Below are 27,609 nucleotides of genomic sequence, written 5' to 3'. Positions count from 1 at the left end.
TAATTGTGAATTTTTACCCACTTCTTACAAAATACAGAAGTTTTGTGATGCTTCGATGGTGAAACATCTGCAAGAATTTACACAACAATTTAATGAGATGGAAATGCAACAACAGGTTGTAACTAGAGAGGGTAATAAGGTGATACGGTAACGGGGACAGTGAACGGAAAAAAGGATGACAAGGGAGCAGCCCCGCACGCTCCTACTGAACTTTAGAGCCACGTTACCTGCGGAACAAAGGTGTCTAAATAAATGAAACACAACTCCATTTTATTACATTCCTGTATATTTTTCATTGAAAATGATTACTAGTGAACATGAAAAATTAATATTGGTACATAGTTTCACCTCATCACCCGTCACACACAATCCAACGTAACAATCATGGACACAAAAACAACTGTGATTAAAAAGGCACAATATATGGTACATGGAACAACAAATTAAAAACAACATATCACAAAGTTTTACAAGTGTGGAAGAACTTGCCGCATAAACGAGTATTCGTACCAACACGCACGTGGCCAACGAAAAAACATTTTTTCTGACAATGTACAGTTTTTCTTGCCAACTTTATCCACCCAATGGCTTGTATTAAATCCCTGGTTTGAAAACCTACACTATTTTAGGCACATAATTTTCATCTTGAACAAAAATACTGAAGAAAAATACACCTTAAAAATTACCCCTTTTCCCCCGAAAGCACTACAAAGTATTCCAACGTCGCACATCTTTCTGGAGATAAACCGTGCACGCTTTCAAACATATCAGACTGTTACATACATTCATCACAAAAACAAGCAAACTAAACTTGAAACCTGCTTGAAGCTGTAGATTCTGTCATAGGACAAGAGTTACTTATTGCACAAGAGGAAAACAGCAAAAAATCAACAAAACATACATAAACTATATAAAACAATAACAAACACAAATAAATTAGAACAAAATCAATGCATGAGATAAAATAGTTAACTGGATTAAGACCGAGACTGTCTGGTCTGCCGTGTGCGCAAAGCTCCGTGCCCCAGGCAGGCGCGGTCAGCAAGTGTCGCCACATCACCTCGACGGTCAGTGCAAACACCAGCTACTCACATAAGGAAAGTAAAAAAATTAATAACACAGATCAATATGCATTCATTTTGAAGAAAGCTAAATAAGTACGCATTGTAGCAAAAAGGCTTATCAGGCTCGCTGAAATTATAATTCAAGCTGAGGTGTGGGGTGATGAATGCGAGAGATGTTCTGGTTAGGATGGACGCTCCCGTGGAACACACGAGCCATATTACCCAGTCTCACACGTGGCAAGTGTAGCCCAGATGTCAGTTCGAGTCCAGCATTCCGAAGTGAGACTTGCGAGTTTTCCAATCAGCTGCTATGTGAATTTGCAACCCTCTGAAGATTGAGACATTATAGACCCTGAGAACATATGAGCGTAATGAAATTACACCCAGAGTTTGTGTGCACTCAAATTTAAAAAAATAAAAATAAAAACACACAACCATTTATAATAGCGGCTAAAATGAAGGCGTTTGTTACACAAAAATACTGAACACAGTAACCATAAAATCATAATCTTGCTGAAACTGTCATGGTTATTGAAAAATTTATTTATAAACAAGGGCACATACCACTATGAAGCATTAACATCTACACAAATTCTACAACTAACTTATATTTTTACATAATAAAATTCAACAAATCCCACGTTACCTAGCCATTTACCGTCACAGAAATGGCACCTTTAAGCACCAAAAAAAAAAAATCTTTATTCTTGGCATAATCTTACAAAACCTACACATAATATTTAACATCACGCAAATTTCATACAAATGTTTACAAGATTATGCTTGTGGGAAACCTTGATGGTAATGCCTCGGTCATGAAATGTGTTGATGTCGGTCGGGGGATGCTGCAAGCAGCCCACGACCAGGAAACGAAGGCCGCGGGGAAGACAAGTGCTTGACGCTAACATCCAGGTGTTTCGGACGCAGCAGTGACGACCGTGACTGGCGACGCTAGGCACGGTGCATCTCACACTCGAGACGGCCCCACGTTGCCAGACTGATTCTACCCAGCTTGTTAACATTACAGTTCTTATAGTGTACACAAGCAATAATTACCAAGGAGTTTTATATTTTCTTTTTAATTTTAATATTAGTTGATTTTTCCCAAGACCAAAAAATAGTGTCTTGACAGTATCATTACAATTGTAAACATTCTGAAAGAAAAAAATATCAATTCTAAACACCAATTATTATTATTATTTTACAAGAGAAACTGTTAGTAACAGTTGGTCACTACTATTAACAAGACATTCCTTTAATTATGTACTATGTTTGAACAAAGCAAAAAATTTTAAATATTAAATTATATGAAAATATTTAGTGGCAAAAACAGGTTTTTCTTAAAAGTAAGAATTGATTCTTATCAGATGAAGCTCTTGATGAAATGTGACAATAAAATGTAATTCCAAATTAATTTTCCTTTTAAACATTTATTTTTGTATATTCTTAATATTTTTCATTACATTATGAAGTTGTGTCCAAAACTTTTCTGCTCTATGCTTATATCAGGCAACAGGGCACACTGAAACCAGGACAACGCTGACAGCAGACAGTAAAGCCCACTAAGATGCACACACGACACTCCGCATCGCCGGCCCCGTCCGCAACTCAAGAGACAGGTCTCGCAACAGTCGAAACAATCGGTGCACAACTGAGATTAGTTCAAAACAACCCACCAATCAAAACCAACATTTAAAGTCTTGCAGATCAAACTGCGAGTCCCAGAGGCGGGACGGAAGGAGGGAACTCGATGCATGTCCGACACTAAGAACACGGCAGGAAACCTTGCGACACAAGTTACTGACGAAGGTGATCTTATTTCCTGAACGTGAGCAGAAGCTGCTGAGCCGCGCTGGGCTCGCGTCGTACCAAGGCACGAGACAAAGTCCTCGACTCTCGGATCAAGCTCCGGTGCAACCACAAGAGCTGATGCAGCTCGACACTCGGACAGTAGGGACGCAACACACCGGGAAACTCGCTACGGGCAAACACGTGCCGTTCCCTCGCAGGCATCGCCGTCCGGCGAGACACACTGTCTCTAGAGCAGCGCCAGGCAGGATGGCAGACACCGAGAGCGTTGGTGGCACATGCGTCAACTCATATGGACATGTAAACTGCCCAAGACATTCCACAACTAGATTCAAAATACACAACAAGTAGAATAAGATTGTCCAACTTTCTCCGAGCCCTCTGACCGACAGCCAAACTCTTGTTTAAACCCACATCAACCAACACTGGAACCTCCTCACATGTAAAATCCTAAGCTAAGTATTACCCTGTGGTCTTGTAACAAAGTATGCAAGTTCATTAGAAATGTTTACTTATTGATCTAAAGTTAACCCTATTTTAAATATCATTAAATTACACTGAAAAAATAAAGAGTTTTATCTCTATACACAAAGTGAAAACATTAATGTAGAAAATACAAAGTTTAAAAACTACATCATGTACGTGCAAATATTGACAGTATTTCAAACACCCAACAATAATTTTTCTCTTAAAATGTAATTTGGGCTAATCAAATTGTGTGCAAGTTTCAAACATGTATCTCCAGAATGACATGGCGGCTTAACAAGCAATATGCCCAGGAAATTTTATGTATTGACTAACTCTAAAAATTGACTTTTAATGTCACAACATGAAGTCAGCAATATCATTCCCTCTGAATTTCGGTTCCTCTATCCAACAAACAAACTTAAACAAAACGTAACTTTTCTTTCAAAAAACCAGCGGCCCTGGGAGTGGCGATTCCCAAAATTTCATACACACACAAATATACAATCATAAAAAGAGATCCTGTTACAAAAAAATAAAAATAAATAAAAAAATAATGTCTGAAGTGTTTTCTTATTATACTGTAAACATTTTCAGTACTTGCAAAGCAGTGCTATTGATAAGTAAACACTTTTGGAAATCTGGTTAAAAAAAACCGGTTAAAATTATCTCTCTCTTCCACCAGAGCGGCTTGCAAGAGCAGTCTCCAACTATTGGTTATTGCAGGGCCAATCAGAACCTCGGTGCATTCTACAAATTGAACACACCTGGAACCATAGGCCACAAGAGTCCAAGAACTTCACTACAGCTAAACGAGGTGAATTGGTGAGCTAGTGCAAGTACAAAAATTAGAACATTGAAGGAACTCGTGAATAAATGTTTGGGAACCACGCACTAAAACACAAACATCCAACTTACAGAAAACAAATGTGAACACAAATTGCAATATTGCCAGCGTGAAGGCAACACCACATTTAAAATAAAATAAAATAAAATAAAAATAAAAAAAATAAATAAAAAAAACAATCTGAATGTCAGGTTTGCTTCCTACAAATCTCTTTTATAAATCTCAAGCCATTAACACAGCACTTCTGTCGGGTGCAACCTTATTTCATCACATCGCAAAAATTTACGAACAAAAATAAGGATGCCCCTTCGAATATAATGACTAAACTCGAGAAGTATTGTTACCTCACCTCTCAAATTATTCTGAATTCAGGGCACATAAAAATCACAGGGAATCCAGCAATATCATTACATGCTAGAACAAATTATTTTACTTTGTACAAGTTTATTTCCACTAAACATGTGTTAAGAGTGTCTCTGAAAAAAAAGAAATTCAATTGAAAGCTGGTTTTATGACCTCAGGCACAGTTTTGCTTGATTTTCAAAACTTTGGGAGCAAAAATCTGTCAACCACCAGCGTCTAGAAAACCAAGTGGAGCACTTTATTGCTGAAGAAACTGCCAGTCTTATATAAACAATGTGCTCTTAAAATCACAAATACCACTACAATATGTATACATTAGAACAATTTTAAACATAATGTTTACAAGAAAATTATTGGATATTTTTAAATTTGTCATTTCCTCAATTAACAAAAATCAATAAAGGAAAACACATAAAATTTATAACTACAGGTCTAGACAAGATCTTTGCAAGCATGATCAAAAATGGCCGTACAATCCGACAGCTTAGTTAACGATAACAAACATGTTTTTAACCATCCGTGTGCAGCTTCCTGAAACGCAACGGCAGCAAAGGCATAATGCAGTAGATCAACAACAACACCAAGCTGAATGAACAACTGAACAACTGAACAAACGAACGGGCACGCACGTGGGGCGCAAGCGCTGGACGGAGGTGTGAACAGGCAAACAAGAACGGGACGGCCACAGAAAAAAGATGGATTTTCTGCATTCAGTATTTTTGAATATTTGGTCAATGAGCAGTGATATTTTAACTTTTGCTTGGTTGCATCAAACTAGGTAATTATTATTAACACTGACCTGAGAACTGTCGCGACTCGGCTGTGCACACTAAGAGCCGGGCTCTCTACGAGCGACCACTACATCAGCAATAACCAAGACTAATTATTAAGGGGCCCGCCTCGTCAGGGATGTATCTGTGTCGGTGAGGCGGGATGATGAGTGCGACACTCGCTTGTGGTTCTAGCGCGGTGTCGCCTCTGGACTGGCACGCAGTTTTCTCATCATCACAGGACAACTGTGAAATTCGAGCGGTGAATGGCGGAGAAATGAAGATAAAAGTGTAATGCAAGTGCCAGGGCAGGCGAGGCCCTTAAGCTTTCATTGGGGCTCTTTCCAGGGACAGATCTCGGGGGTGCAGGATGAGTCGACAAATTGTTTTGCAGACTACTAAAAGTGTAAATTATACGGTCAATAGAAAAAAAATAACTATAGAATGTATACTGTATACTATACTTCAATTTTACTCATTATCAACAATCATATGGGATCTGATCAACAATCATATGGGATCTGATCAACAAAAAATTTTACATATATCGTACACAGATGCAAAAAAAAATTTAAGTATGATAAGTTTATTGCTGATGGAAGGAAGGGGGGCAGCACTGCCAGAACAAGTCAGCCGAATACACCACAAAGTAGAAGGACAGAACAAAATGGCTGCCTTGAGTCCTCAAGGAATGCCCACACTCTCACCCATCGATATTCTGTGCATAAGAGATTACAGGCTATTCAAATGAACATTTTTAAGGCATCTGAAACGTATGACCACAATGTAGTTTCTGTGCGACGAGCTGCCGCGGTGGTAAGTGCGATGTTCGATAGCTGGTAACACTGACAGAGCTGACCATTAGCACAGAGCAGTCCTGGCCTCCCCTTCCACGCATCCAGGAGGCAACAAAGCTAATGCCAAGCTCAATGCTGCCAACACAACTTGGTCCAGTGTCTTGCTCTCGACGAAACACAAAACATCATCCGCAAATGACCGACTAACACAAAAATAAAATGTTTTATCTTATTCATTTAAAATCTGGTTCTTTACAACTAAATGTCTTCATGGAGAAGAAGGCTACAATGAGAAAGAGGCACCGGATAGGGATCTTGTACGTAAGAAAATCCAATCAAACTTTCACGCAGATACATTTTTCAAAAAAGTAAAGTGGTTCAGATGTAAAGAAATCTTACACAGCCGCCGTCATTAATTTCAAAATGTATTGCTATTTCAGAGGAGAGAAAAATAGCTCATGAAGTCCTAAGCCATTTTCTTCGAAAAACAGCATACATGTAATGAGTTTCTGAAATATAACAAAAATTAATCATAATATTTTTTTCGAGGGCATTTTCACAGTCCTATAAAACAGTTTTTTTTTTCCACATTCGCACAGGTCAGGACGTCAACCATACTGACTCGCTCATCGTTCCCCATACGTGCCCCGCGACACTGTGAAACAAACGGTTATCTCAACTGAAAGAACTTCGGACAATCGTGAGCACAATCAACAGTACGAGAGCGAGTATCTATCGTAACTGCCAAGCTCACCCCAGACTATCACACAGCCCCTACGATAAGTAGGAAATATTAATTTGTAGCTCATTTAGCAGTAAATGATGGCCCCAATAAACACTTTAAAATTCAGTACGTAACATACAATTTGTCTTGCTCACTGATAAAAACATGTTCGTATTTACAAACTACTTAAAAAAAATCTCAAATTCTTAAATGACAACACTAAAATATTTTAATACTAAATTTAAAAAGTTTATCGTGAAAGACATTCAGTTTGAATCACTAAAAGTTTTTTTCTATAAAATTGAATTAAAAAATAAACTAGTACATTTATTTAGGTAATAACCAAGCCACAACAATTTTATTTTAATATTACACTTTTTCTGGTTGGTATTACGCTTCTCTTCACAATATTTTTAGTTACTGGAGGCATATACACCTAAATAATTTATGATTTTCTACTGATTTACAGATTATAGGATGTTAATACAATAATACAAATTTTTAATATTCACCATACGACTACATGAAACAAAAGGCACAATGATACAAATTAATACATCCCTTCAAGTCGATCAAAGTTTACAAGTCGACGTATTTACACAAGACAATACATACAGAGAATACAGTCAAGTAGATAATCTACTAGGGATTCTCATCAAACAGTTATAGTAGTAAATATCACCTACGAAAATTTTTCGATACAACCCATTTTAAAACTTTAAATGTAAATTTTATCTTATAAACATGCATCTACACTCAGTTACATGCATATTTTTTTTTGATACACACACCAATTACACATACAGTCCTAAACACCAAAACTTTACTTCAGTTTGCAGTTTTCTGTACGTGTGTGCTTTTTATACTGCATGTCTACTACGCTATGGTGATTATGAAGATACAGTTGGCAGCACTGCGTACACCACTAGCTGGATCAAGCCAACTATCACAACGCCTCTACGAGGAGAAAGCTCTATGCTATCACAACAAGACACACTGACACAAACCATGCGCACTGCCGCCACATCCTTCTGCGCGGACCGACACGGCTTGCCAGGCGACATCGGGAAAACTTGTCACCCAACTTGTCCGAGTTTCAGAAACTAATGCCGGCCTCCTACAACCGTTTACAGAACAGTGTCGTGAAAGCCTTTTCTAAACCATAGTTTTGAAACCTTTTCCGTTACAAAACAGCATTACAACCTTGCTCCGTGTTGCCTCGGCTCAGAGCAGCCTCAAGGCCGCGCCGAGTACCAGCTCACCGCGCCGACACTCGCGAGACCCTGGCACGTCCGGTCGGACTGGTAGTCTGGAGACCCTGGCACGTCCGGTCGGACTGGTAGTCTGGAGACCCTGGCTCGGAGCATTAACATGCTCAATATTGTCTACTTTCAGAATTCTAACCACGCCTGTGTGACCAATCCTCCGCTTGCATCCCAGCGATACAGGGATTTTTTTTTTTTTCTGGAAAGGAAAATGCTACGCAAAGAAATTAATGGTGAAAACCTGTCAAATTTGATAATCACACAATAAAATGCTTTTGACAACATATAGCTATTATGTAATGATTTAAAAATCAATAAACATAGGGATATTTTCAAAGCTACCAAACAAGAGCAGTCATCGACGCTAACTCACCGTGACAAAAGTGATTTGCAGGCTGTGTGCGGGAACTTTTAAAACAGCTCCATGCATGGTGACGTCCGAATCAGCCTGCGGGAGGGAGCGTCCCCCGTTACCACCCCGGGCTCCCTTCGCGACTGAAGGCCAACCAACCCACTCTTTGTTTGTACAAAAAAACTGAAAAATCACATTCTCAGGATCATTAAAAACTAAACAACCCCTCAAACAACTTGATAAAGTATTATTTTCAAAAGAAACACAGCATCGGCTTCGTGGAACGCGTCTCGTGTTTTCTTTTTCGAGGGTCCAAGAAGACTGCTGCAAGCGCTTTGGTTCACAGCACTGCAGTCCGACAAACCTCAAACCGAGCATCTCTCCCCGACCGCGACTTAGAGTGTTGCCAGCGCCACACCAGATGACAACAAAGGTATGGACGCTCCACAAGCCCGCATGAGCGACTGCACCCGACAGTGTCTCACTTGAGTTCCTTGTGCGAGGGGAAAGTGCTCCTCACACAGTGACTGCCACGTGGACAAGAGGGCTCGAACAAGCATTCGCTCTCGATCGACCGGGAGAGAGAGACAGGCGTGAACTCCTGCGGCATCAACTACAACAAGCAATAACTCATTTCCTCCCTCCTTGTCTTACGAGCCTAAGTATTCTACCGCACACTTAACTGAAAATTAATATGCTGGTCTACAGCATCGCAAAAAATTCTAAATAAATATTCTTCATTTTATTAAATCCAGACACCTTTGAGAGGTTTATCAGATCACATTCACAAGCTAAATCTGATTTTTACATACTACAGAATTTTCACATTAACAACACCGAAAAAAAAAATTTAATGATACCCTCCCCCCCTACTTTCAATACTCGTATTACTGGATGAAGTAACACATAACATACAAGCATAACCAATACAAAGTGTTAGTAACTAATGATAAAATTTTTGATATCTGAAGCAAACAAATTAATTTATTACATGCAGTACATTATGCAAAACACATCCTCACTAAATAATGTAAGTGTCTTATTCAAAGCTGCTTCCCCACCAATTTATTTGAATACAGAAATACTGTTTGACTGACTCGTAGTCACAAAAATAAACTGATAACTTATGGGAGATTTTTTTAAAGTTAATACACTGAATTTAACAAATAAAATGCCAATTCTGATATAATATATAAAGGAAGGAAAAAAATAACCCCAAATTGGAACAAGATTAATAACTTTTAGTTTCACGAATCAATCATTCTTTAAACATTTAAAAAGATGTGTAGAATAAAACAAAACAATAGACCAACTGTGATATATTACCTGCCAATCACAAGTTTTCAAAAAATTACATTTAATGAAAAGCAAAATCTATACAAAGAATTCATAAATAATCATATTGGTTAAACTACCTTGTACTATGAGACGGAATGTTACTTAAATTTACGATCCGAAGCTATTTTTATTAAATAATATTAATAGAAAAAATTCTGTGCATGACAAAAAAAATTTATAACCAACATTAAACATAGTAGTACTTTGTAAATACCATCATCTTCAAATGCACACATTCCGAAATGAAATAAATGGCTACAGCTATGCAACATACAACTGCTTGCATTCCTGTTTTCATGACTTCTTTTTCAGAGATAAATTACATCACAACTTAATTCTACAATATTTCATTGTAATTTAATCATTGCTATCCAACAATATAATGATTGAGCCATAATTATAATTATCAGTAGTAATATTGGTAGCATTAGTAATAATAATTTAAAATAGCTCAAGGGAAGACCAGCCTTCATTAAAAAAATAAAACGGTACAACTGGACACTATGTATTACTCACAGACAACATAATGCGAAGTACGAAATGTGACGCTCATGCGGCGAGCTGTAGCCAGCATCAGACACGACCAATCACGTCACCTCTGTCGCAGGCACTCAGGACGTCCCATGCTTGTGCGGAGCAAGATACAGCAAAATGCACACTTACAAAAAGAGCAATCAATCTGAAACAATTTAAGTTCTACCTTGTGTTTGCAGCCGTTAATACTGTAATATAAAAGATTTAAGCTCTTCCTAAAACTAACACTTCAGGTCTCCGGCAGAGAGGATGGGCTGCAGTGACGCAAACGCAACAGAGAAATATCGGATCGGAACAGCCTTCATTTTAGTTCAAACCCAGTTTACGAAACAAACCACCACTCGTGACTACAGTACGCCAGTCACTGCAACAACAATCTCACAAACTTAAGAAAATAAACGCTTGACTTTATTCTTCTAACTTCACGAGTTGTTTAAGCAAAACTTAAGTCCTAGTGAAATGTCAAAAATATGCATTTACAGACTGTTACCCCGGAACCTTCTCTTCTGCACCAGACGTGAAGCAGTGGGCACTTTTGCAACACCCAAAAAGAAGGATATTTAAACCATGAGAAAATCTACAACCCAAAAACCAGACAGTCCAAGACACATGACAATTGACTGGTTTTAACACTTTTCTAAAGGAGCTGTTACAGTTATCAAGCAATATTCTGAAACAGCTTCTTCCGTAGTTCATTACGGTCCTGAGAAAAACAACAAAAAGCATTCTAATATCAGTCCTACATGTGAGCAGAACAGCATAAGTAATTCAGACAACCTTTTCTAACAAAATCTCAAATACACACCATTACATAGATAAAACATTTCAATTCCTGAACTGGATTCCGAGTATGCACTTCCTGTGATCTGTAATGTTGAGAAGGACGCCGACGAGTTATCACGTCGCACATGTAAGGTAACTGAAATGAACTCCTGGCCGCTCTGGTACAGTTATGCTGCCGGCAGCTCCTCCGAGCCGCGCAAGTCCGCCAACACGCACACTGTATCCACTTGACTGTTCGCCAGCGAGACACGCTAGGTACAGACACCGAGTCTACGGCACTAGAACTAGTGTCACAGGCGGAACCTACGTCTTAAGAACTGATGCTGCTATCGTGATGCGTGCACTACTGATCCAGTGGTCCGCTCCGCACCGTCGGTACTCTGGAACACGACTCGGAAGCATCAGTCCCACCACCACTTCCCAGCCAACATGAACACTTCTGAATGAAGTACAGTTTGACAGGCTATGCTGAACATGAATTTAGTACAGGTGTTGACAGGAATGTCTGCCAGATTTAAAAATGCTCACATTAGCTGGAAGGTACTATAGAAGGAGGCACGAGACATCTTACACAATTGTTCTGGACACAACAAAACAGAAAGTGTTGGAGTGATATGAATAATGCATGCATGGACCAGTTGCAGCACTCTAGCACAAATCTGAACTCTTTAACAGGTACTTACAATAGCATAATGCATTAAAGATTCAGAAATTATTTACCTTATGATGAACCATAATTTTGGATGAATGTGTATGTGTATGCTTTATAAGCTTTCACCCCATTCTATGCTGAACTAAGGAAATAGCATCAGTATTAATTTAGATTTAACTTCATATTAATTCATTTTATCGTCGTATAATGTTTGTCGTAACCATAATTGTTTTCCCGTGGGACAAAAAACTACTTCTTTATTACATGATAACCATATTTTGTACTTCTGAAACTGCTCAGCATTGTAAATCCTGTGTGATGTCTTAGTGCAGGGTGAAGCCCGACGCTCACCTCACTATCAGGTCAGCTCGCAGTAGTCGGTCCAGCCGTGGTTGGGGGCTCCGAGGCGCAGCAGGCCCACCGAGCGGTCCCGGGACGCGGTGATGATGTCTGCGAGGCACAGTTAAGGGGTCAGCCAGGTCAGGGGTGTGTTTGTGTCGCCTCCAGGCGCAAGGCCTCTTCTCCTCTGAGCGGTGACTAACATCACGTGGCGGAGAGATGAAGATATAAGGTGTAATGCAAGTCCCTGGAGAGCCGTTTGAAAAATTTGTACCGTCTTTTTCATGCCTCGAAATTATTATTAAAACATGTTTCTTAGCAAATAAAAAAGAAATACAGAAACAGAACAACTCCTCCGCCCTCTCGTGAACAGACGCCTCGCTCTGCACACCGCAGGGAGGATGCCAGGTGGTCGGGGCCCGTGACGATCACAGTTCGTGAGCAGCCAACCGCAGCCAGCGTCACTACTCTCACATCCGCGCACCCAATCAAAGAGGACTGGGAGCAGGAAACTGCCAACTGTGTTATTATTCCACAACGGGATAAATTCATAGTTTACAAGAACATGATCCTTCTCCAGACACCTCTCATTCAAAGTTAATGCCTTGTCAACGGGATCACAGGAATAAATATTTTGTGTGCTAAAACTTTTGTACCATGGGCTGGGCGCCATCACTTCCATAGTGTGTGTGAAGCAAGTGCTCGAAAAAAACAAGATGGAGGTCGTGTGTGCGTCCGTCATGCAGTCGAATAACTAACTTCTGTCAGGATGTAATAAATATTGCCACGGATATCAAGTGTGGCTGACGGATTTATTAAGAGCGCTGTTTCCCCCACATACACTGTCCAGGGATGACTTGCATCTTGGGTAGAAAGAACAAAACTGAATTTTCGAACTCAACAGATAAATAAGCCCATTGGTACATAGTTGTCTGCGACTTAAAAAAAGGGCCAATGTGAAAATAGTTCAGTTGGTAAAGAATTACTGAATTAAAATCAAAGTGTCATATATTAACCTCTTAAAATAAAGTAAACATTTCCTATTTTTGGGCATGTACTTGAACACAGACACTGGGCTAATAAATTGTGCAGCATGCTAACCTAGTTCACAGTTGCTAAAAAAAAACCAGGAACTTTAAAAATTCTCAAACTTCTCCAGTCTTTGCCAACTAGAATAGACGGCTCGACCCGACCTTTCACGCTGACCTGGTCGCACTCCATGTCGTGTTCATGTCCTACGGTATCGCTTTATCGGTGGACATCTGCCAAACGAAAATGGATGCTGAGTACATTGATTGCTGAAAGTTACAATGATTTAGAAGTTATTATGCTTCCCTTGACTTTTCCTGATCTACTTCACCCTCTCGTACGGCCGATGCGCGGCTGACTGCGAGACGCAGTCGGGGCCTGCAAGCGAAGCGCTGAAAGGATACACTCGTCGTAGAGCGAGATGTCCAGGTCCTGAATGTCCCCCTTGTGGCGGAACACCTCGCCCAGGTACTCGTGGTGGCTGGGGTACCGCCGGTACCTGCGCACCGCCCCTCCGTCGCACACCGTGTACAGCTGGCTGCCGTTGGACGTGTATCTGCGGCACAGCGCTGCGTGTGACTCGGGCTGGCCGGCACAGACCCGGCACAGCGCCCGAGTGCCGAGCGAGGGACTCACCTGAGCTTCCAGACCTGCATGTCGCAGTTCTCCTTGAGGTGGTCCTGGATGCCGCCCGTCTCCGGGATGTAGGCCGACACCGCCTGTCCCCCGCTCATGATCACGCCTGCGCACACGCCCCGCGCCCCGTCAGCACACGCCACATGCACGACTCTACCCAGCAACTCAACACTCGCACACCTATAAGCTACTGCATCCATGGAACAGTTTTTAAGATTACACAGCTATTAAAAATAACTTAAATTATTAAAAATAAAAAAGTTTAAATACCAGGATTTAAATTCCCAATGCTGCAAGCTTAAAAAACTTGTATTTTCACGGTACTTCTAACAAGCTGAATTGGATCAAACACAACTAGAATTCATGAAACTGATGCTGCCTAGCATGCAGCTCTAGCAGGAAACTATGCTACAACATATCTAAGGAAATGCACCAATAAAAATCAAGAATTTTATTTTAGATTGCAATTTCTAGTCTCTAGGCCTGCCAGAATATCAGGTTTTGGGTTCGAATCGAATACGAATATCAAATTATTCTCATATAGGAATACTGAATGTTTATAGTAACAATTAGAATCCTGCTAAAAAAATTTTTTTTCACATAGCATAAAAAACAGATATTGAAAGAAAAAAGTAATTCTGTAGTGTAGTGGTTAGTGGGAAATTAGTTATAAATATAAATTAAGTGACAGGTTGATTAGGTTAAGATAGCTACAATTACTAAAGGTAAGAATTTGGTTGAAATATTAAGATTCTGAAAGGAAAATACGTAAGGCAATTGCAGTATGTGTGAAGAAACTTCAAAAAAAAAAATTGGGTTTAAAAAAGAATGTACTGGGAGCAATTTTAATCTATAGCTAAATTTGATGTAGGTCTAAAAAAAATTTTTTTTAACTTGCTTGTTTGAATTTTTCACTACGTGAAAATAAATAATTATTTATCACATATTCGGGTTGTTTCGACTAGAGTACAGGAACACAGCAGCTGGTGAGTGCGTGTGGCCAGAGCGGAGGCAGGGGGCACTCACTGTAGAAGCCGTCCTCGGCGGCAGAGTTGTAGGGCTCGGGCGTGGGGCAGACGGAGTTGACGGGGTGGCCGGCCTGGAAGACGTGCAGCACGCGGCCGTCCAGCGTGGACACCTTGCACATGCCGTCGCAGGCGGCGGTGAGCAGCGTGCTCTGCTGGCTGCGCACCCAGGGCCACGAGGGGTGCAGGAAGGCCAGGTCGCGGATCACCGCGTTGTGGAGCTGCGACAGCCCGGCGCTCCCTCAGTTCCCGACCAATCACACAAGTCTACCATGACAATAACTACCTACTGTGACAATTAGAATCCACACTTCAGTACAAGGAAACTATTCACAGAAGAAATACATTCACTACGAAAACACAAGATAAGTGTAATCCCACTTTTTAAATGTAGTGAATTTTAGTAAAATCTCTTTATTTCAAGTTTTAAATGTTTCATTGTGTGGCGGCACAAAACATAGGTAGGTAAATTTAAAAATTTTATGTATATGGCAGTCCTTTTAATGGATATTTATTTATTTGTAAGCATTATTTCATGTATGCAGTATTCATTAAAATGATTGCGTGGGAGGAACAGAAACTAATTACTGAGCCACCGAGGATGAGTGGTTAGGCGTTAGTGCATGAACTACACTGAAGTTGGTTTTTAATTGCTCGCTAGATGGCGACACTGTCAGCGTGGTCGAGAATCTACCAACTGTCAGCGGAGTATTCGCGAGTGAGCCTGCCGACCGCAGAGGAGTGTGGTTTGGATCGGCAACGCAGAAAGGCGGTGCAATTGCGTGACACGCAGAGACGTGAATTTCGCAAGCATTTCTTTACCGCCCGTCGGTCCTGATACCGTTGTTCTCTGGGGTTGCTTTTGGGATTTTGTTTCGATGGCGCTTGGCACAAATTTGCCCGAGCTTTGCAACTCCAACCAAAGAGCGACTGCTGGTTACAAGATGTTTGACCAGCAGGGTGGGCCACAAAAATGAACACCTAAACAGTCGGGAAACAACACAAAAACGTACTTACGTCAGACAGTTACTTGACTACAAACTGAAAAGCTGTGCAGGTTCAATTACTTGCAGGCAAGAGCGTACGCAGAATTTCATTTTGGAATTGGGGTTGCCCATTGATTGCTTTCAAATTCTTTACATTTGTTGGTGAACACGATAGATTAGTTGGTAATCCAGGGGAGGGAGGATGCGTCCACGCCAGTACCAGTCCCGGCAGCTGCCCCCAGGCACTCACGTCGTAGACAAAGTCGAGCGGCAGCGGCATGCGCAGGTCGATGAGGGTGAGCCCCTTGCCGTTGGAGGCCACCGACACGGCCATGTTGGGGCAGAGCGGGTCCGTGGCCAGCCCCGTGCGGTCCTTGCCCCCGTACGCACAGTTGTCGTACGCCAGGAGCTGCTCTCCCCGCTCCACGTCCACCACCGTGAGGCGGCGAGCAGACGACGTGGCCAGGATCTGCGCACAGCCACCGCTGCAGTCCCCACACACCCCGCACGCAGCATTGTTGAAGAACATGCATCTACAATTTTTAGAGGTAGGTGTTAAAACTTTATAGAGGTGGAGTTTTAATAAAAAAACATGAATGTAAAAATTGTAAGTTTTATGTTTTAATGAAGAACATTTATTAAAACTTTGTAACAGTGGTGTTTTAATAAATTTAAAATTGTGAAGAGGTAGGTTTTAATGAAGAACGTGATTTTAGTGTCGCACACCTTCATTCCGTTAGGTTGGCAAATTTTTTTTATTTGTGCAAGACTTTGACTTGTTTGGCTAAACCAAATCAAAAATAATTTTTTTTTAAATGCAATCAGTTATATATTTTTTTTAAATATTAAGTTTCGCCCTAACTTGTTCAGATTAGCTGGGACTGCAAAGGGGACCGACTCGGACACCCTGCGAGTTACCCGGGATCCATCGGAGGTGAAGCGGACACCGCTGATGTTCTTGGCGGTGGTCAGGTTGGCGATCTGGTAGCACATCAGCATCTCAACGCGCAGCGCCGAGTACAGGTTCACCTTGCCATCGTACGCCCCGGAGCAGAACAGGTGGCGATCCTTCACAGAGCACGGCTCGATCGACACAGCACTCTCTGACAACCAGCTTCATGTGGAGTTCAGTGAAGCTGTGGACGGATATGTTCTGACAAGCTCCATTCCTACATGCACTTGTACTGCTTGACATTACATTTAGAGAAAACACATTAGTGAAGGATGCATTTTCCCATATTGACAATATTAATACCATTGGCTATGCTCCACTTTTAAAGTTGCCTATCAGAAGAATTGAATTCATTACGTTCAAACATCTCTACGTATGGCATTAATGCAGTCAAATGAAAACCAAATGAACTTTTATAAGTACACTCTGTAGTGGGTCATTTGCATGTTTTCAAAATATATAACCAATTACATCACACGAGTAGCACTAAGCAATGCAAACAGGCCACATCTGTCACGTTCAACTCAGGGCAGATGACCACGGTAGGACTGAGGCCCGTTGCAGACCCTGCAGTGCTCCCGGGACTCACCCGAGGACTGAAGGCCACTCCGCGCACGCTGCCCTGGTGGAACTTGAGGAACACCGGCTTCCCCTCCTGCTGCATCGTGGCGGACCGCAGCCTCCCACGCGACCGCTACACACAGCCGGCTACCGGCAAGCGGGCACTAGCGGCGAGGCCTCGTCTACTCCCGGGCGCGCATCCCCCGTCACTGCCCCCCGAGCAGGCCGCGACATGGCCCCTGCAACACCCGGGCACCCTCGTCTTCGCTGCTTCCCTCATCTTTCCTTTTGTTTGTTTGTAGTGTTCTTTTTCCATTAATTCTGCTAACTTATGTTTTACAAGGTAGTAAGTAAAACCAAAACATTTACTGTATCCATAGCTGCCTTGAGAAAACATACCTCAACGCCTGGATAACCGAGTAAACAGCTGCCGGGCAAGAAGTCTGGGATGACCACGGAGTACGGTGGAAGATTACGTGAACAACTTCTTGGTGTTTTGTGAACCAGGACTAGGACACTATGCTCCCTCGCCTCTTACAGCAATACAAATGTGCACCTGCGTGAATTCTGAATTCGAGAGAAATGTGTTCCAACACTTGTAAACCAAATACTGCCACACACGGTTCATCCCACCCATATGCATCTAGCATAGAGAAGAGAGTAGTGTGTTGAACCAGGTTTTGAATAACTTTCTTCAAAACTGACCCAGTCATAACAGGAAATTAAAAGCATCATGTAACGATCAGAAAGTAAGAATTCTTATAAGTAACTCAGAACTGTTAATTGCTTACTGAACGCCAAAATAAAGAGATAGGCTAATCATTTCTCAGCATACAAATTTGGGTAAAAGTTCCAAGTTTTACCCTTGATCCTGATTGCATGGTCCTGTGTACATTGATCCTGTGGTACGTGCTGCTTGCTGTTTTAATTTTGTTCATCAAAAGATCCTGGACAAAATAAAAATTAGTGCTAACACAAAGAATTATGATCCTGAATTGTATATGAAAGAAACAATTTCCTAAAGATCTGCGACATAATGTAATAATCACATTGTTGATATGTCCAGGATATTTTGACTACTAAATTAAAACCAGAAGCATCATGTACCACAGAATGAATATATACGGGAACATGCCATCAGGATAAAGGGATCAACTTGGATACGTGACATGGAATAATTACTCAAATTTGATATATAGATACAAAATCCTAATTTAGAGCATATCTGAATATGCCACTGTGTATCAGTTATCAGATCACTTTCCTGCCCCCGAGGGGATCCGAGTTTGATGCTCGGCGGTCAACCCCTGGCTTTTGCGTGACGGGGAAGCACTGCGGACAGTGCAACGAGATGGGTTTCATCAGGGTACTCCCACTGCTCAAATCAAGTTCATTTTACTGCTCCTCCCCTCAACGTCACCCCCCCTCCAGCACTCTCCAGACAGGCGAGAGACAGTCCTGCCCCTCAGAGAGCATCCATGCTGACCCTACCTGCCCAGGAAACACACTATTGTTGCTCCCCAAAGACGATCGGATATCATCAGACACACGGTCACTTCCAGATAATTTTAACTGGAGCTACGGCTGTACTCAACGTACCGTATCGCACAAGTGGAACAAGTTGCTAGAAATTTGAACTCTGCCTGAGAAATCCAAGATTATAGCACATTCTTTATGAAACTGCATATCCTAAAATACTAAATAAAAATAATCTGTACCTAATGTTTCTTTTATCACAGTGTCTTTTAGATATTGCAGGTACATTATGTGATCAATAATAATAATTACATATACCAACCCTGACAACAAACGTATACACCTCTTAAAAAATAAAATAAACCATAATTGAACAAATTCTGATTTTATGTAGCCCAAATAATTTTTTTTATTATTATTAGACTATAAAGCCTACCAATTAACAATTGCAAATTAACTTATTTAAGTACTGATTCTGCTCTACAGTATGTATTCATCTCGTAAATACTGTTTTTTTTTTAATAAAGTTAATTTAATACTTTAATGAACTACATAATTAGGCTGCTTGTGCAAATTGGTTAGCTTGAAAATGAACTTAAAATTAGAAAACAAAAAAATCTAACTACACAAAAATTTAAATTTAAAATTACATTAAATATGCAAAGGGGTAAAAAAGAAACCTTCCAAGACCACGGATTAATTAGGTGTATCCTTTGAACATAAGTTAAAATGAACAAAAAAGAAAATAATTACTAGTCACAAATAAAAACTTTATAATCGTATTGTTGGTTAATAGATATAAGAAATAAGCATAGTTAAATTTGTATTGCCTCGCATACATCAACCATTTTGATGCAGAAAGAGCTGCGTTGACAATCAGCTGATTCTTCCAAGGGCATGAAGTGTAAACATCAACATCGCAAACAAAGTAAATTTAAATAAAAATTGCACACATTAGCAAAACAAAACTAATGGACATTTACCAGGTATTCTTCAACATTTTCTTTTGATATTGCTAATACAATATAATCAGGAACGTAAAAAGGCTTCGCATTCTACTGCAGTCATTTTCACTTACCATAAGTTTTGTGGCAAAATAGACTCGTCACCCAATTAATTTGACAAAGACAGACAACTCATACATGACTTCACAGCAATTTCATCAACAATTGATATTTCTAACAGAGCGTATGCAAATCAATTCCATGTAAAGATTTAACTTTAAAGGGACAAAACATCATTATTTTATCCTTTTTAACGTGTTGCCGTTTGCCAATACATTACTTCATACTTTACCTGCTAGATGGAGAATACACTTTACAAGTTAAGAATCACCAATAATATTTTTATTCATAATTGTAGAATTACCTATTGAAAAACCATTAATTTTTATCACAACAATTAACTCACTAGCAGAAATACATAATGTTTTACCAAATTTTTCTGTCGGTTCGTTCTTCAAGATAAATATATTTTAATTTTAATAGTTAGTGATTAATTGGATAGTTTAAAGTATCGCCATCCACAAAAGTTCTCGGTCGGTGGTCGTCTCTTGGAGCGTGCGCATCTCTCTCGCGGGCTGTTGGCTGGGAGTTCCCTGTGCCCTATTGGGTAACCAAAGGCTGGCAGTGCGTGGGGGATTTGTGGGCGTACGGGAGGCGGCCTAGCAGTGCCAACTGCTACCGACCGCGTCCCGCGGGGGGCGGATACGGGAGCCCAGCTCGAGAGTTGCAATCTCGCTGGGGTGACTGTGAATAATCAATAGCAGTCCGCGGACCAATGACCGGCCTGTAGAGTCGTTATTACGGCTATCGAGGTGAAAGGTAGCCTGAATGTAGCTCGACGCGTGGCAGAAAGCAGTTCCGTCGGCGAAGGCACCACAGGGGAGCTCGATGTGCCATAGTAGCGAAGTGTAGGCGAACTGCGGGCTGGAAGTTGCGGAGCTGTGGACTGCTGCGTGCGCAACGGAACTGAAATGTATCGGAACTCTGAAGGAAGACATCAGGGACCTTCAGCTGGGGCTACTGTAGGTCTGGCAGTAGTAGCCTCGAGCAGCGCGACCTTCAACCGTCTCAGGGATTTTGGGTGGCGAGGTTGGTTCCCTCCCCCCACCCTGGCTTGAAAGGTACACTGCTGTTGACCTGAAGAAAGAAGATGAAGATGGCGCAACATCAGGCTGCCTTTCGCTCCGTGTGCCCGCAGTTCGAGCCGGTTTACTGGCTCGTCTGCCCACTTCTGTTTTAACTGTGGCTGCCTGGACAGCTGGGCTGGGCTGACGAGTGAAGTCGTCCGCCCCTGGGGGCGCATGCGCCCCTGGTTAATAATAACCCAGGAGTTCCCAACCTTTAAATGCGGGCCGCAAGGCCCAAGCACCCAACTCCAGCATGGTTGATTTTTCAGCCCCCCCAACTCTTCTTACCTGGACCCTTCTTCCCTCTTGTCCAGTAGTTATTGCTTGCTTAATGCATGATATTTGATCCCCGCATGACCCAGCCCAGGGTTTTCCCTGTGTCTATGCAGGTTTTACTTGGGTCACATTAGCTAGCTTTTAAGCTAGGCGACCAATGGGGCGTCAGTCATGGCGCCAATCGCAGCCATGGCTGGCCAGTAAACCCCAATAAGCACACGATGCACGCGCCCTTGTCCTGCATGTTTAAAAACCCTCATGGTAGAGTGTATAGGCTTCGGCCTGAGACACACTTAGGTCCTCCCCTAACCTATACCCTCCCCTTACACACTTAGAATAATTTAGGCTAGAAAGAAAAAAAAATCAGAAGTTCTCTTATCTACTACCTTGTCTCAAAACATAAACACACATTCTGCGAATATCCTTTACGTACCTCCAATTCCTTAAACAATTAAATTTATTAAATCATTAACAACAGTGGCTCCACAACATTCCTCTGCTATACCCTTGATTTCATGTTTCCCCAACTCCAATATTTTCGTTACCACTATCACCGACTATTGGCTGTCTCTTAGAATGTCCCTCGCTTAATCCATCACCCTGCTGTCATTTATCAGCATTGAAAACTTCGTCTCCATCAGCCTCTCGTGTCGTAACTTATAATAGGATGTTTTTAAGTCTGCGAAGCATGTATCCACCTGCTTTTACCCATCTGCTGCTTCCATCAGATCTGCCATTCACCAAGCCACCGTGTCTCACAGGAAATCTCCCTAATGAAGACAAGTTGCCTGTATACACCCTCTCCCCCCGGCCTTCCTGTTATAGATTAAACGCATCTCATATCTAGATGTCAGTTTTCCCATCACCTTACATACACTAGATTCAAGGCTGACTGATCTGTGGTTTCCATGCTTTTTTCCTTGTCCATTCGTCCTTTGAAAGTAGACACTACTACACACACTGTTTTGGTAACTGCCCTCTTCCGATGACGGTACAAATATCGACCTCAAATACATAAATATGTCCTTACTCCTTGAGATAGTCCGATGGTCCACCTCGTCTGTCTCTATTTAGCCAGTTCAGCCGCCCAACCTCCCCAATCACTTCTACCATATGTGTGTGTATCTATCCAAGCCCTTTGCATACTTTAGGTTGATCCCCTTTCGCTCCAAAAAATACACTGCCATACATAAAGACAGTGAGTTAATGCTCATGGAGCAGCTCGACCTTCTCCAAGTCCCCAGTTCACTTCGGCACCTCTCCTCTTCTAAGTATTGGTAATAACTCCTCTCCCTGGGGCCCTACTCTTGACGTGGTCGGAATAATTCCGCTAGAGAAATGATCCGATAGTTTCATTACGGTAAACAGCTAAAAGCCTATTTTTGAAACTGCTAAATTGAGTTACGGATTCAACATTGTCGGGTTAACGCAAAGTATCTTTGGAAGTGTGGCAATTTTTCTTTTAATGTTGACATTACTGGTAGAAGGTCAATCATAACGACGGAAGGAGCATTTGCCATGAAAGTGTGTTAATTTTTTTATTATGTTCACTCTTTTTTCTATAGTTTGTGGAGGTGGAATTTATTTGTATAAAATTTTGAGCCTTCTGCCAACATTTGGCTTCGCTTATTTTGCTCCATGCCATCCTTCACGATCTACAAAAAATACAGTATCAGTGTAGCTATTTTAATGGATTATAATGGAAAATAAAATTGTTTTGAATACTTTAATAAAAATGTTTGATACTAAACAAACAGAATTCGTATCTTAATACGCCATAATACTAAATCAGTGTTTTTTTATAAGTTATCTATCGCCACGTAATATAAATTGTTGTCTCAGCTTTAGTTATCTCTGGTAGTGAAAATATTTTCCATAAAAAATTGTCTCTTCCGTTTGAGATATTAACCTTCAAATATTTTTTAGTATTTAAATTTGAATTTTACGAATGCGAATCATTTGTTAGTAGCTTTAAGCCAAACATGAGGTACGTTTTTTTGTGTTGAATAATATTCTTATTTGCTTCCGGATTGCAGACTGGCTGTGGAAATTACTGAAGAAGTGACTAGAAAATGACTTTAGTCTAAAATATTAATTAATGCCCTACGAAAGGACTAAAGCCGACTTGCTCAGTCGTGACTTCAGGCAAAGAAAAGTACTTCTCTTTTGATTAACGTGCAAAGTTTTGCTTAGATTTTGGACTGCAAGAACGCTATATTATGCTGTGACAAATACGATCATTGTGGAAACATATATAAATAAACGTTTAAATTGTAAGAGTTGTCGCTTTTCCGTAGAAAAAAAAATTGAATATTGAAGATGTTTTTTAACACAAGAAATTATTATCTTCACATATTTTTTTACAACATATAGGTTACTATTCAATAAATGGTATGCACATTGGTACTGCATGATGTAACAAATAATCTGGTAATTTAAACCACATTTTAATCACTGTGGTTGCACATTTTTATGTGCATTGTGTATTGGTAATTGTCTACAGTAGGGGTGCCACTCCAAAAAAAAAAAATTGGGGAGCACCAAGGATGGATTTATACAATCCCTTGTTTTATTTCTAATGATTCTGTCGAGGTTCATGCAGATGTTTTCAATAACTTCACATGTAATCAACTATTTGACGTTCGCCTGTGAGGTAACTTGGCCACTGCCATGCTTGTGTCCGGGTAAACATTGAATACACACTACTATTCCAACCACATGTGAGAAAAATTGTTTATCAGGTAAAAGGTTGATGTAAATATTACCTGTAATGTAAATATAGTGATTTAAATTTGTGTTGTGTCTTAATAGAATAGTTAAGACTATTTTCAACGAGAGATATACCTGACCGTGTTGTCGCTGCCTAACTTGATCCTATGGGTCTCCAGAGATACTTAGGAATACAGAGTAGCAGAAGCTGTTTTCAAAAAGACAGGGATGTTTAATGTCAGATGTTCGACTGTTTTCCATTTCAACCTGATGAAGTTAGCGTATTTTTGCAGCTGCCGTGAACTGAGCCATTGAGGAAGATGGGTTTTGATGCATGAGCGGAAACAACGCGACCTGCTGACTCTCAGATGATGGGGACGATCCCTGCGCCTCGAGTCGACGTGCCCACGGAGGGCACGACTTCGGAGTTCTACAGAACTGTCAATTTGCCTCCCCGCTTCGACCACCCAGGTATGTGCCGCTCGCGAGCAGTGTTGCTGGCACTGTTGTGGCGTGGTGGATGTCACACTGGATGGCTCACACTGATGTCCGTGACCACCCAGCTGCGGCAGTTCAGGTGTGATCCCCGGCCGGGGCAAGCCTGATAGTGCCAAGGTAGGCCTGCTCTCTTCTATTCTACCATCCATCCATTCCTTTAGCCTGTGGAAAATCTAAGTGGTGGGCGGGGGGGGGGGGGGGCCTCTCTCTTGATGTCCATCCAGCTGATGGAAAGGTGAAATTTTGACTGGCATGCTTGAGGGTCTATAATCACTTTCTGGTGCATTTATTCTGATTTTAGTTTTTCATGGTTATCAGTAACTGCTCCAGACTAAAAACTTGGATGTTTCTTTCCTGTAGGTCTTGTTAATAATTTCCCTGATTCCCGTTTTTTTCCTGTGTCTAAATGACCTTATTTTGCTGTGCACACAGCAAATTTTTATTCGCCTGAAACATTCCAGTTATTAGTATTTAAATAACTTAAAAATGTTTGCTGCAACAGCTGTATGTTATAAATGGTAAGTTGTTCTTGGTTTGACATCTTGCCCACGAGCTCATCAGAGACGGACACACGCGGTAGAAGCAAGGTCGGGGCCTGTTGTCGCAGCGTGCCTTCAGGTTACGGAAGTCACAAATCACAAGAATAAACAGTAACGGTGCGGGAAATCACAATTTTAATTTCTGCCTGCCTTATACTAACATTATTTTTTTTGTAAACGCCTAAATTTATTTCATAGTCTCACATACAATATAAATCAGTTGGTCCTCTTAAATGCATGTGCAAATTATCTCCGCAAATGTTTTAGTGCTCTAACATAACAATTGGTACTGTTGTGTGAACTGCAAACTGTATTATGTTGATTTTGCTTATTATGTATAAAAATAGATGTTATATAAAGAGGACATAAGAAAACTTTATTTAAAAGTTCTGAATAGTTCTGAAATGGGTTGTGTTGTAGACATCCTGTGTCCAGCTCTTGCCTGCAGCGTTCTCGGGGGAGACAACACTCTGAAATCAGGACTAGAGTTTCAACCTTGGTCTTCCTGATGCAATTCCAGCATGTTTATGTTGTGTTACCGTGCTCAGTTTTTAAAATGTTACAAAAAACTATTGTCAATGCAAGCTTAAATCATTCATTATCATTATGTAGCCTCAAATTAAAATTTTTTTCAGTAGACATTTTGAATAAGGCCATCTTAACATTCAGTATTAATTATTTCAAATTGAATGATTTTACTTTGTTTGGAAGGCTAATCCTGTAAAATGTTCATGATAAGCTAAGGTAAAAATATGTCCAAAAAATTTTACAAAAGTAGGCTGTCCCTATATTTATTATTCTGCATGAGTTAAAAAACTTCTGACCTGTTTGAACGCATAATCTTCGGGCCCGAAGAGGGAACTCAGTTATTGCAGTCAGTGGTGTGGGGGGGAGGGGGGGACCTCTTTTTCTGCTAACGACAAATTCTTTTCATTGGTTAATGAGGATGATAGGTATTTTATGATTTGGAAATGGGGGTGAAACCTCAGTGAAATACTATACAGCTCAATACTAGAAAAATGGCAGGAAATCCAAATTGATTTATGGCACATTAAGTTGCTGCAAGTGCCCCCCCCATTTTGTAACTAATTTTTTGCTTCTAGCATGGTTATCATATTTTTGTACATTTATTGCACTGTATTAAATGGAAAAATTTTCTCCCACAACAAAAAAAAATTTTCTTAACTTGTATATATTAATATTACTATGAATCAATCATAATCATTAAATATGTTATACTTAGTGAAAGAAATATAAAATTAATTCTGTAATAAAATACCTGCTTAGATTTTTTTGTACTTTAACCCAATTATGAGATTATGCATGTGCATTACAAATAAATAAATTGGTACTTGTGTAGGCAGCTTCACTTGAATGATGATTATTTTTTCTCCAGAACGTTGTTAATATACAGGAGTTTTAAAAACTGCAAGATCAAGAATGAAAATGATTGTTCGGGTTAATTAATCACATGAAAATTGGTGATTACAAATTGAATGAATAAAATTTATGTTTAAATATGAAACTATTGGTATATATTAGTACGTTGGGAAAGGGGGGGGGGGGGTGAAGGGCAACATTTGGCTATCTAAGACTGAACTGTTATAATATGTTGGTCAAAAGAGGTTTAGAGGTAGCAATAATTCAGGCAATAAGGTTAAATGTTAGCGAGAATTATTGTTAAGAGTTTGTTACATTTGATACAAGGAAAACATTTTTAATAGCTGCTCAGCATGTAATCAAATTATTTGTAACAGGGTGAACTTGTCTCAATGAATGTTTTATCACCACTATTCCCATCAGTAATGTACTTATTCATTTTTCCAGCATGTCCATTAAAATTCATACACCTCTTTTTTACGAAAGAATGGTACTGTGTTTAAGTGCAATTTATTTGCACCCATGACACTCAACAAAAATATACCTACTTCAACGCATCTGAAACAGGCACAGATATTGACTATGTGTGTGCTTATAATGATAAATTGGTATTCACTCAACCAGTTTCATTGAACATATGAGTACAGTTTTGGCCAGTTTATCTGCACTTGCACACAATTATGTCTCCGTACTTCATCATTCACATTCATGCATTCCTATTTTTGAAAATTAATTTTTTTTTTTGTTATCTTGCATGACTACAGATTTCAAGCAGTTTTTACAGTTATTAACGACTGAAAAAAGAATCATTTCAAAATAAATTACATTTATTATCTCAAGTGAAACAAAACTACAAAAGGGGGAGCTTAGTGCATAGCAGAGATCTGCTCACTTGGTTGGTTGGCCAGACTGGTTCCAGGGCTACGGGAGCCAGCGGGACCCGCCGCGCCACCCCTGCTACTACACCACGTCCCTGGACTACGGCTGGTACGCGCCCAGCGTCCACACGGTGCCCACCGCGTTCTTCCCCTTGACGTCGGAGTTCACCCTGCCCCTGAGCAGGGCCGGCATGTACCGCAACTACTCCCTGAACACGGCGCCGGACCGCTGCCACCACGGGACGTGCTGAGGCCGCACACGTTACCTGTCACAACCTGTACGTTTCTTTTTGAGATGTAGCTGCAGACATTTAAATTTTTGTACAGTTAATTTTCATTACGTTTTAGAAATAAATAATTGTTACATTTGCAACTAGCTGTGTATTTTTATTCTTAAACTTAATGTTGTGAACCACTGAGCCAGGTATCTC

General features: G+C 40.6%; 2 protein-coding genes across 5 annotated transcripts; one reads left to right on the top strand and one right to left on the bottom strand.

Annotated features, from left to right (window-relative positions):
- Positions 1-268: 268 nt before the first annotated feature.
- LOC134535109 (uncharacterized) lies at positions 269-20,057 on the bottom strand. 2 transcript variants are annotated; one of them, XM_063374024.1, is made up of 9 exons: positions 19,846-20,057; positions 17,320-17,530; positions 16,697-16,846; positions 16,029-16,247; positions 14,794-15,013; positions 13,768-13,873; positions 13,536-13,687; positions 12,115-12,213; positions 269-11,491 (listed from the first exon to the last, which is right to left on the bottom strand). In XM_063374024.1, exons 2-8 carry the CDS (start codon positions 17,392-17,394, stop codon positions 12,122-12,124), a joined length of 1,014 nt encoding a protein of 337 aa, XP_063230094.1. In that variant the 5' UTR covers positions 17,395-17,530; positions 19,846-20,057; the 3' UTR covers positions 269-11,491; positions 12,115-12,121. The 2 variants fall into 2 exon arrangements, with proteins under 2 accessions (XP_063230094.1, XP_063230095.1); XM_063374025.1 differs by having other exon boundaries at positions 19,751-19,857.
- A 2,758-nt stretch (positions 20,058-22,815) lies between these two features.
- On the top strand, positions 22,816-27,554 carry LOC134535108 (piercer of microtubule wall 1 protein). 3 transcript variants are annotated; one of them, XM_063374022.1, is made up of 3 exons: positions 22,816-23,565; positions 24,177-24,354; positions 27,209-27,554. In XM_063374022.1, the coding sequence occupies exons 2-3, from the start codon at positions 24,252-24,254 to the stop codon at positions 27,427-27,429; spliced, it is 324 nt and encodes a 107-aa protein (XP_063230092.1). In that variant the 5' UTR covers positions 22,816-23,565; positions 24,177-24,251; the 3' UTR covers positions 27,430-27,554. The 3 variants fall into 3 exon arrangements, with proteins under 3 accessions (XP_063230092.1, XP_063230093.1, XP_063230090.1); XM_063374023.1 differs by having other exon boundaries at positions 22,816-23,915; XM_063374020.1 differs by having other exon boundaries at positions 23,012-23,161.
- The last annotated feature ends 55 nt before the right edge of the window (positions 27,555-27,609 follow it).

Source organism: Bacillus rossius, chromosome 8, assembly GCF_032445375.1.
Source record: "Bacillus rossius redtenbacheri isolate Brsri chromosome 8, Brsri_v3, whole genome shotgun sequence".
NCBI classification, from domain to species: Eukaryota; Metazoa; Arthropoda; class Insecta; order Phasmatodea; family Bacillidae; genus Bacillus; species Bacillus rossius.
This window is presented reverse-complemented; position numbering and strand designations above follow the sequence as displayed.

Bases quoted from the DNA above. Each gene is read 5' to 3' on its own strand.
- LOC134535109 (XM_063374024.1), bottom strand. From the start codon at position 17,394: ATGCAGCAGGAGGGGAAGCCGGTGTTCCTCAAGTTCCACCAGGGCAGC. The intron at 16,847-17,319 runs GTGAGTCCCGGG...TGCTCTGTGAAG, and splicing joins GAGTGGCCTTCAGTCCTCGG to GATCGCCACCTGTTCTGCTC. The intron at 13,688-13,767 runs GTGAGTCCCTCG...GCTGTGCCGCAG, and splicing joins ATGCAGGTCTGGAAGCTCAG to ATACACGTCCAACGGCAGCC.
- LOC134535108 (XM_063374022.1), top strand. From the start codon at position 24,252: ATGATGGGGACGATCCCTGCGCCTCGAGTCGACGTGCCCACGGAGGGC. The intron at 24,355-27,208 runs GTATGTGCCGCT...TTGGTTGGCCAG, and splicing joins TCCCCGCTTCGACCACCCAG to ACTGGTTCCAGGGCTACGGG.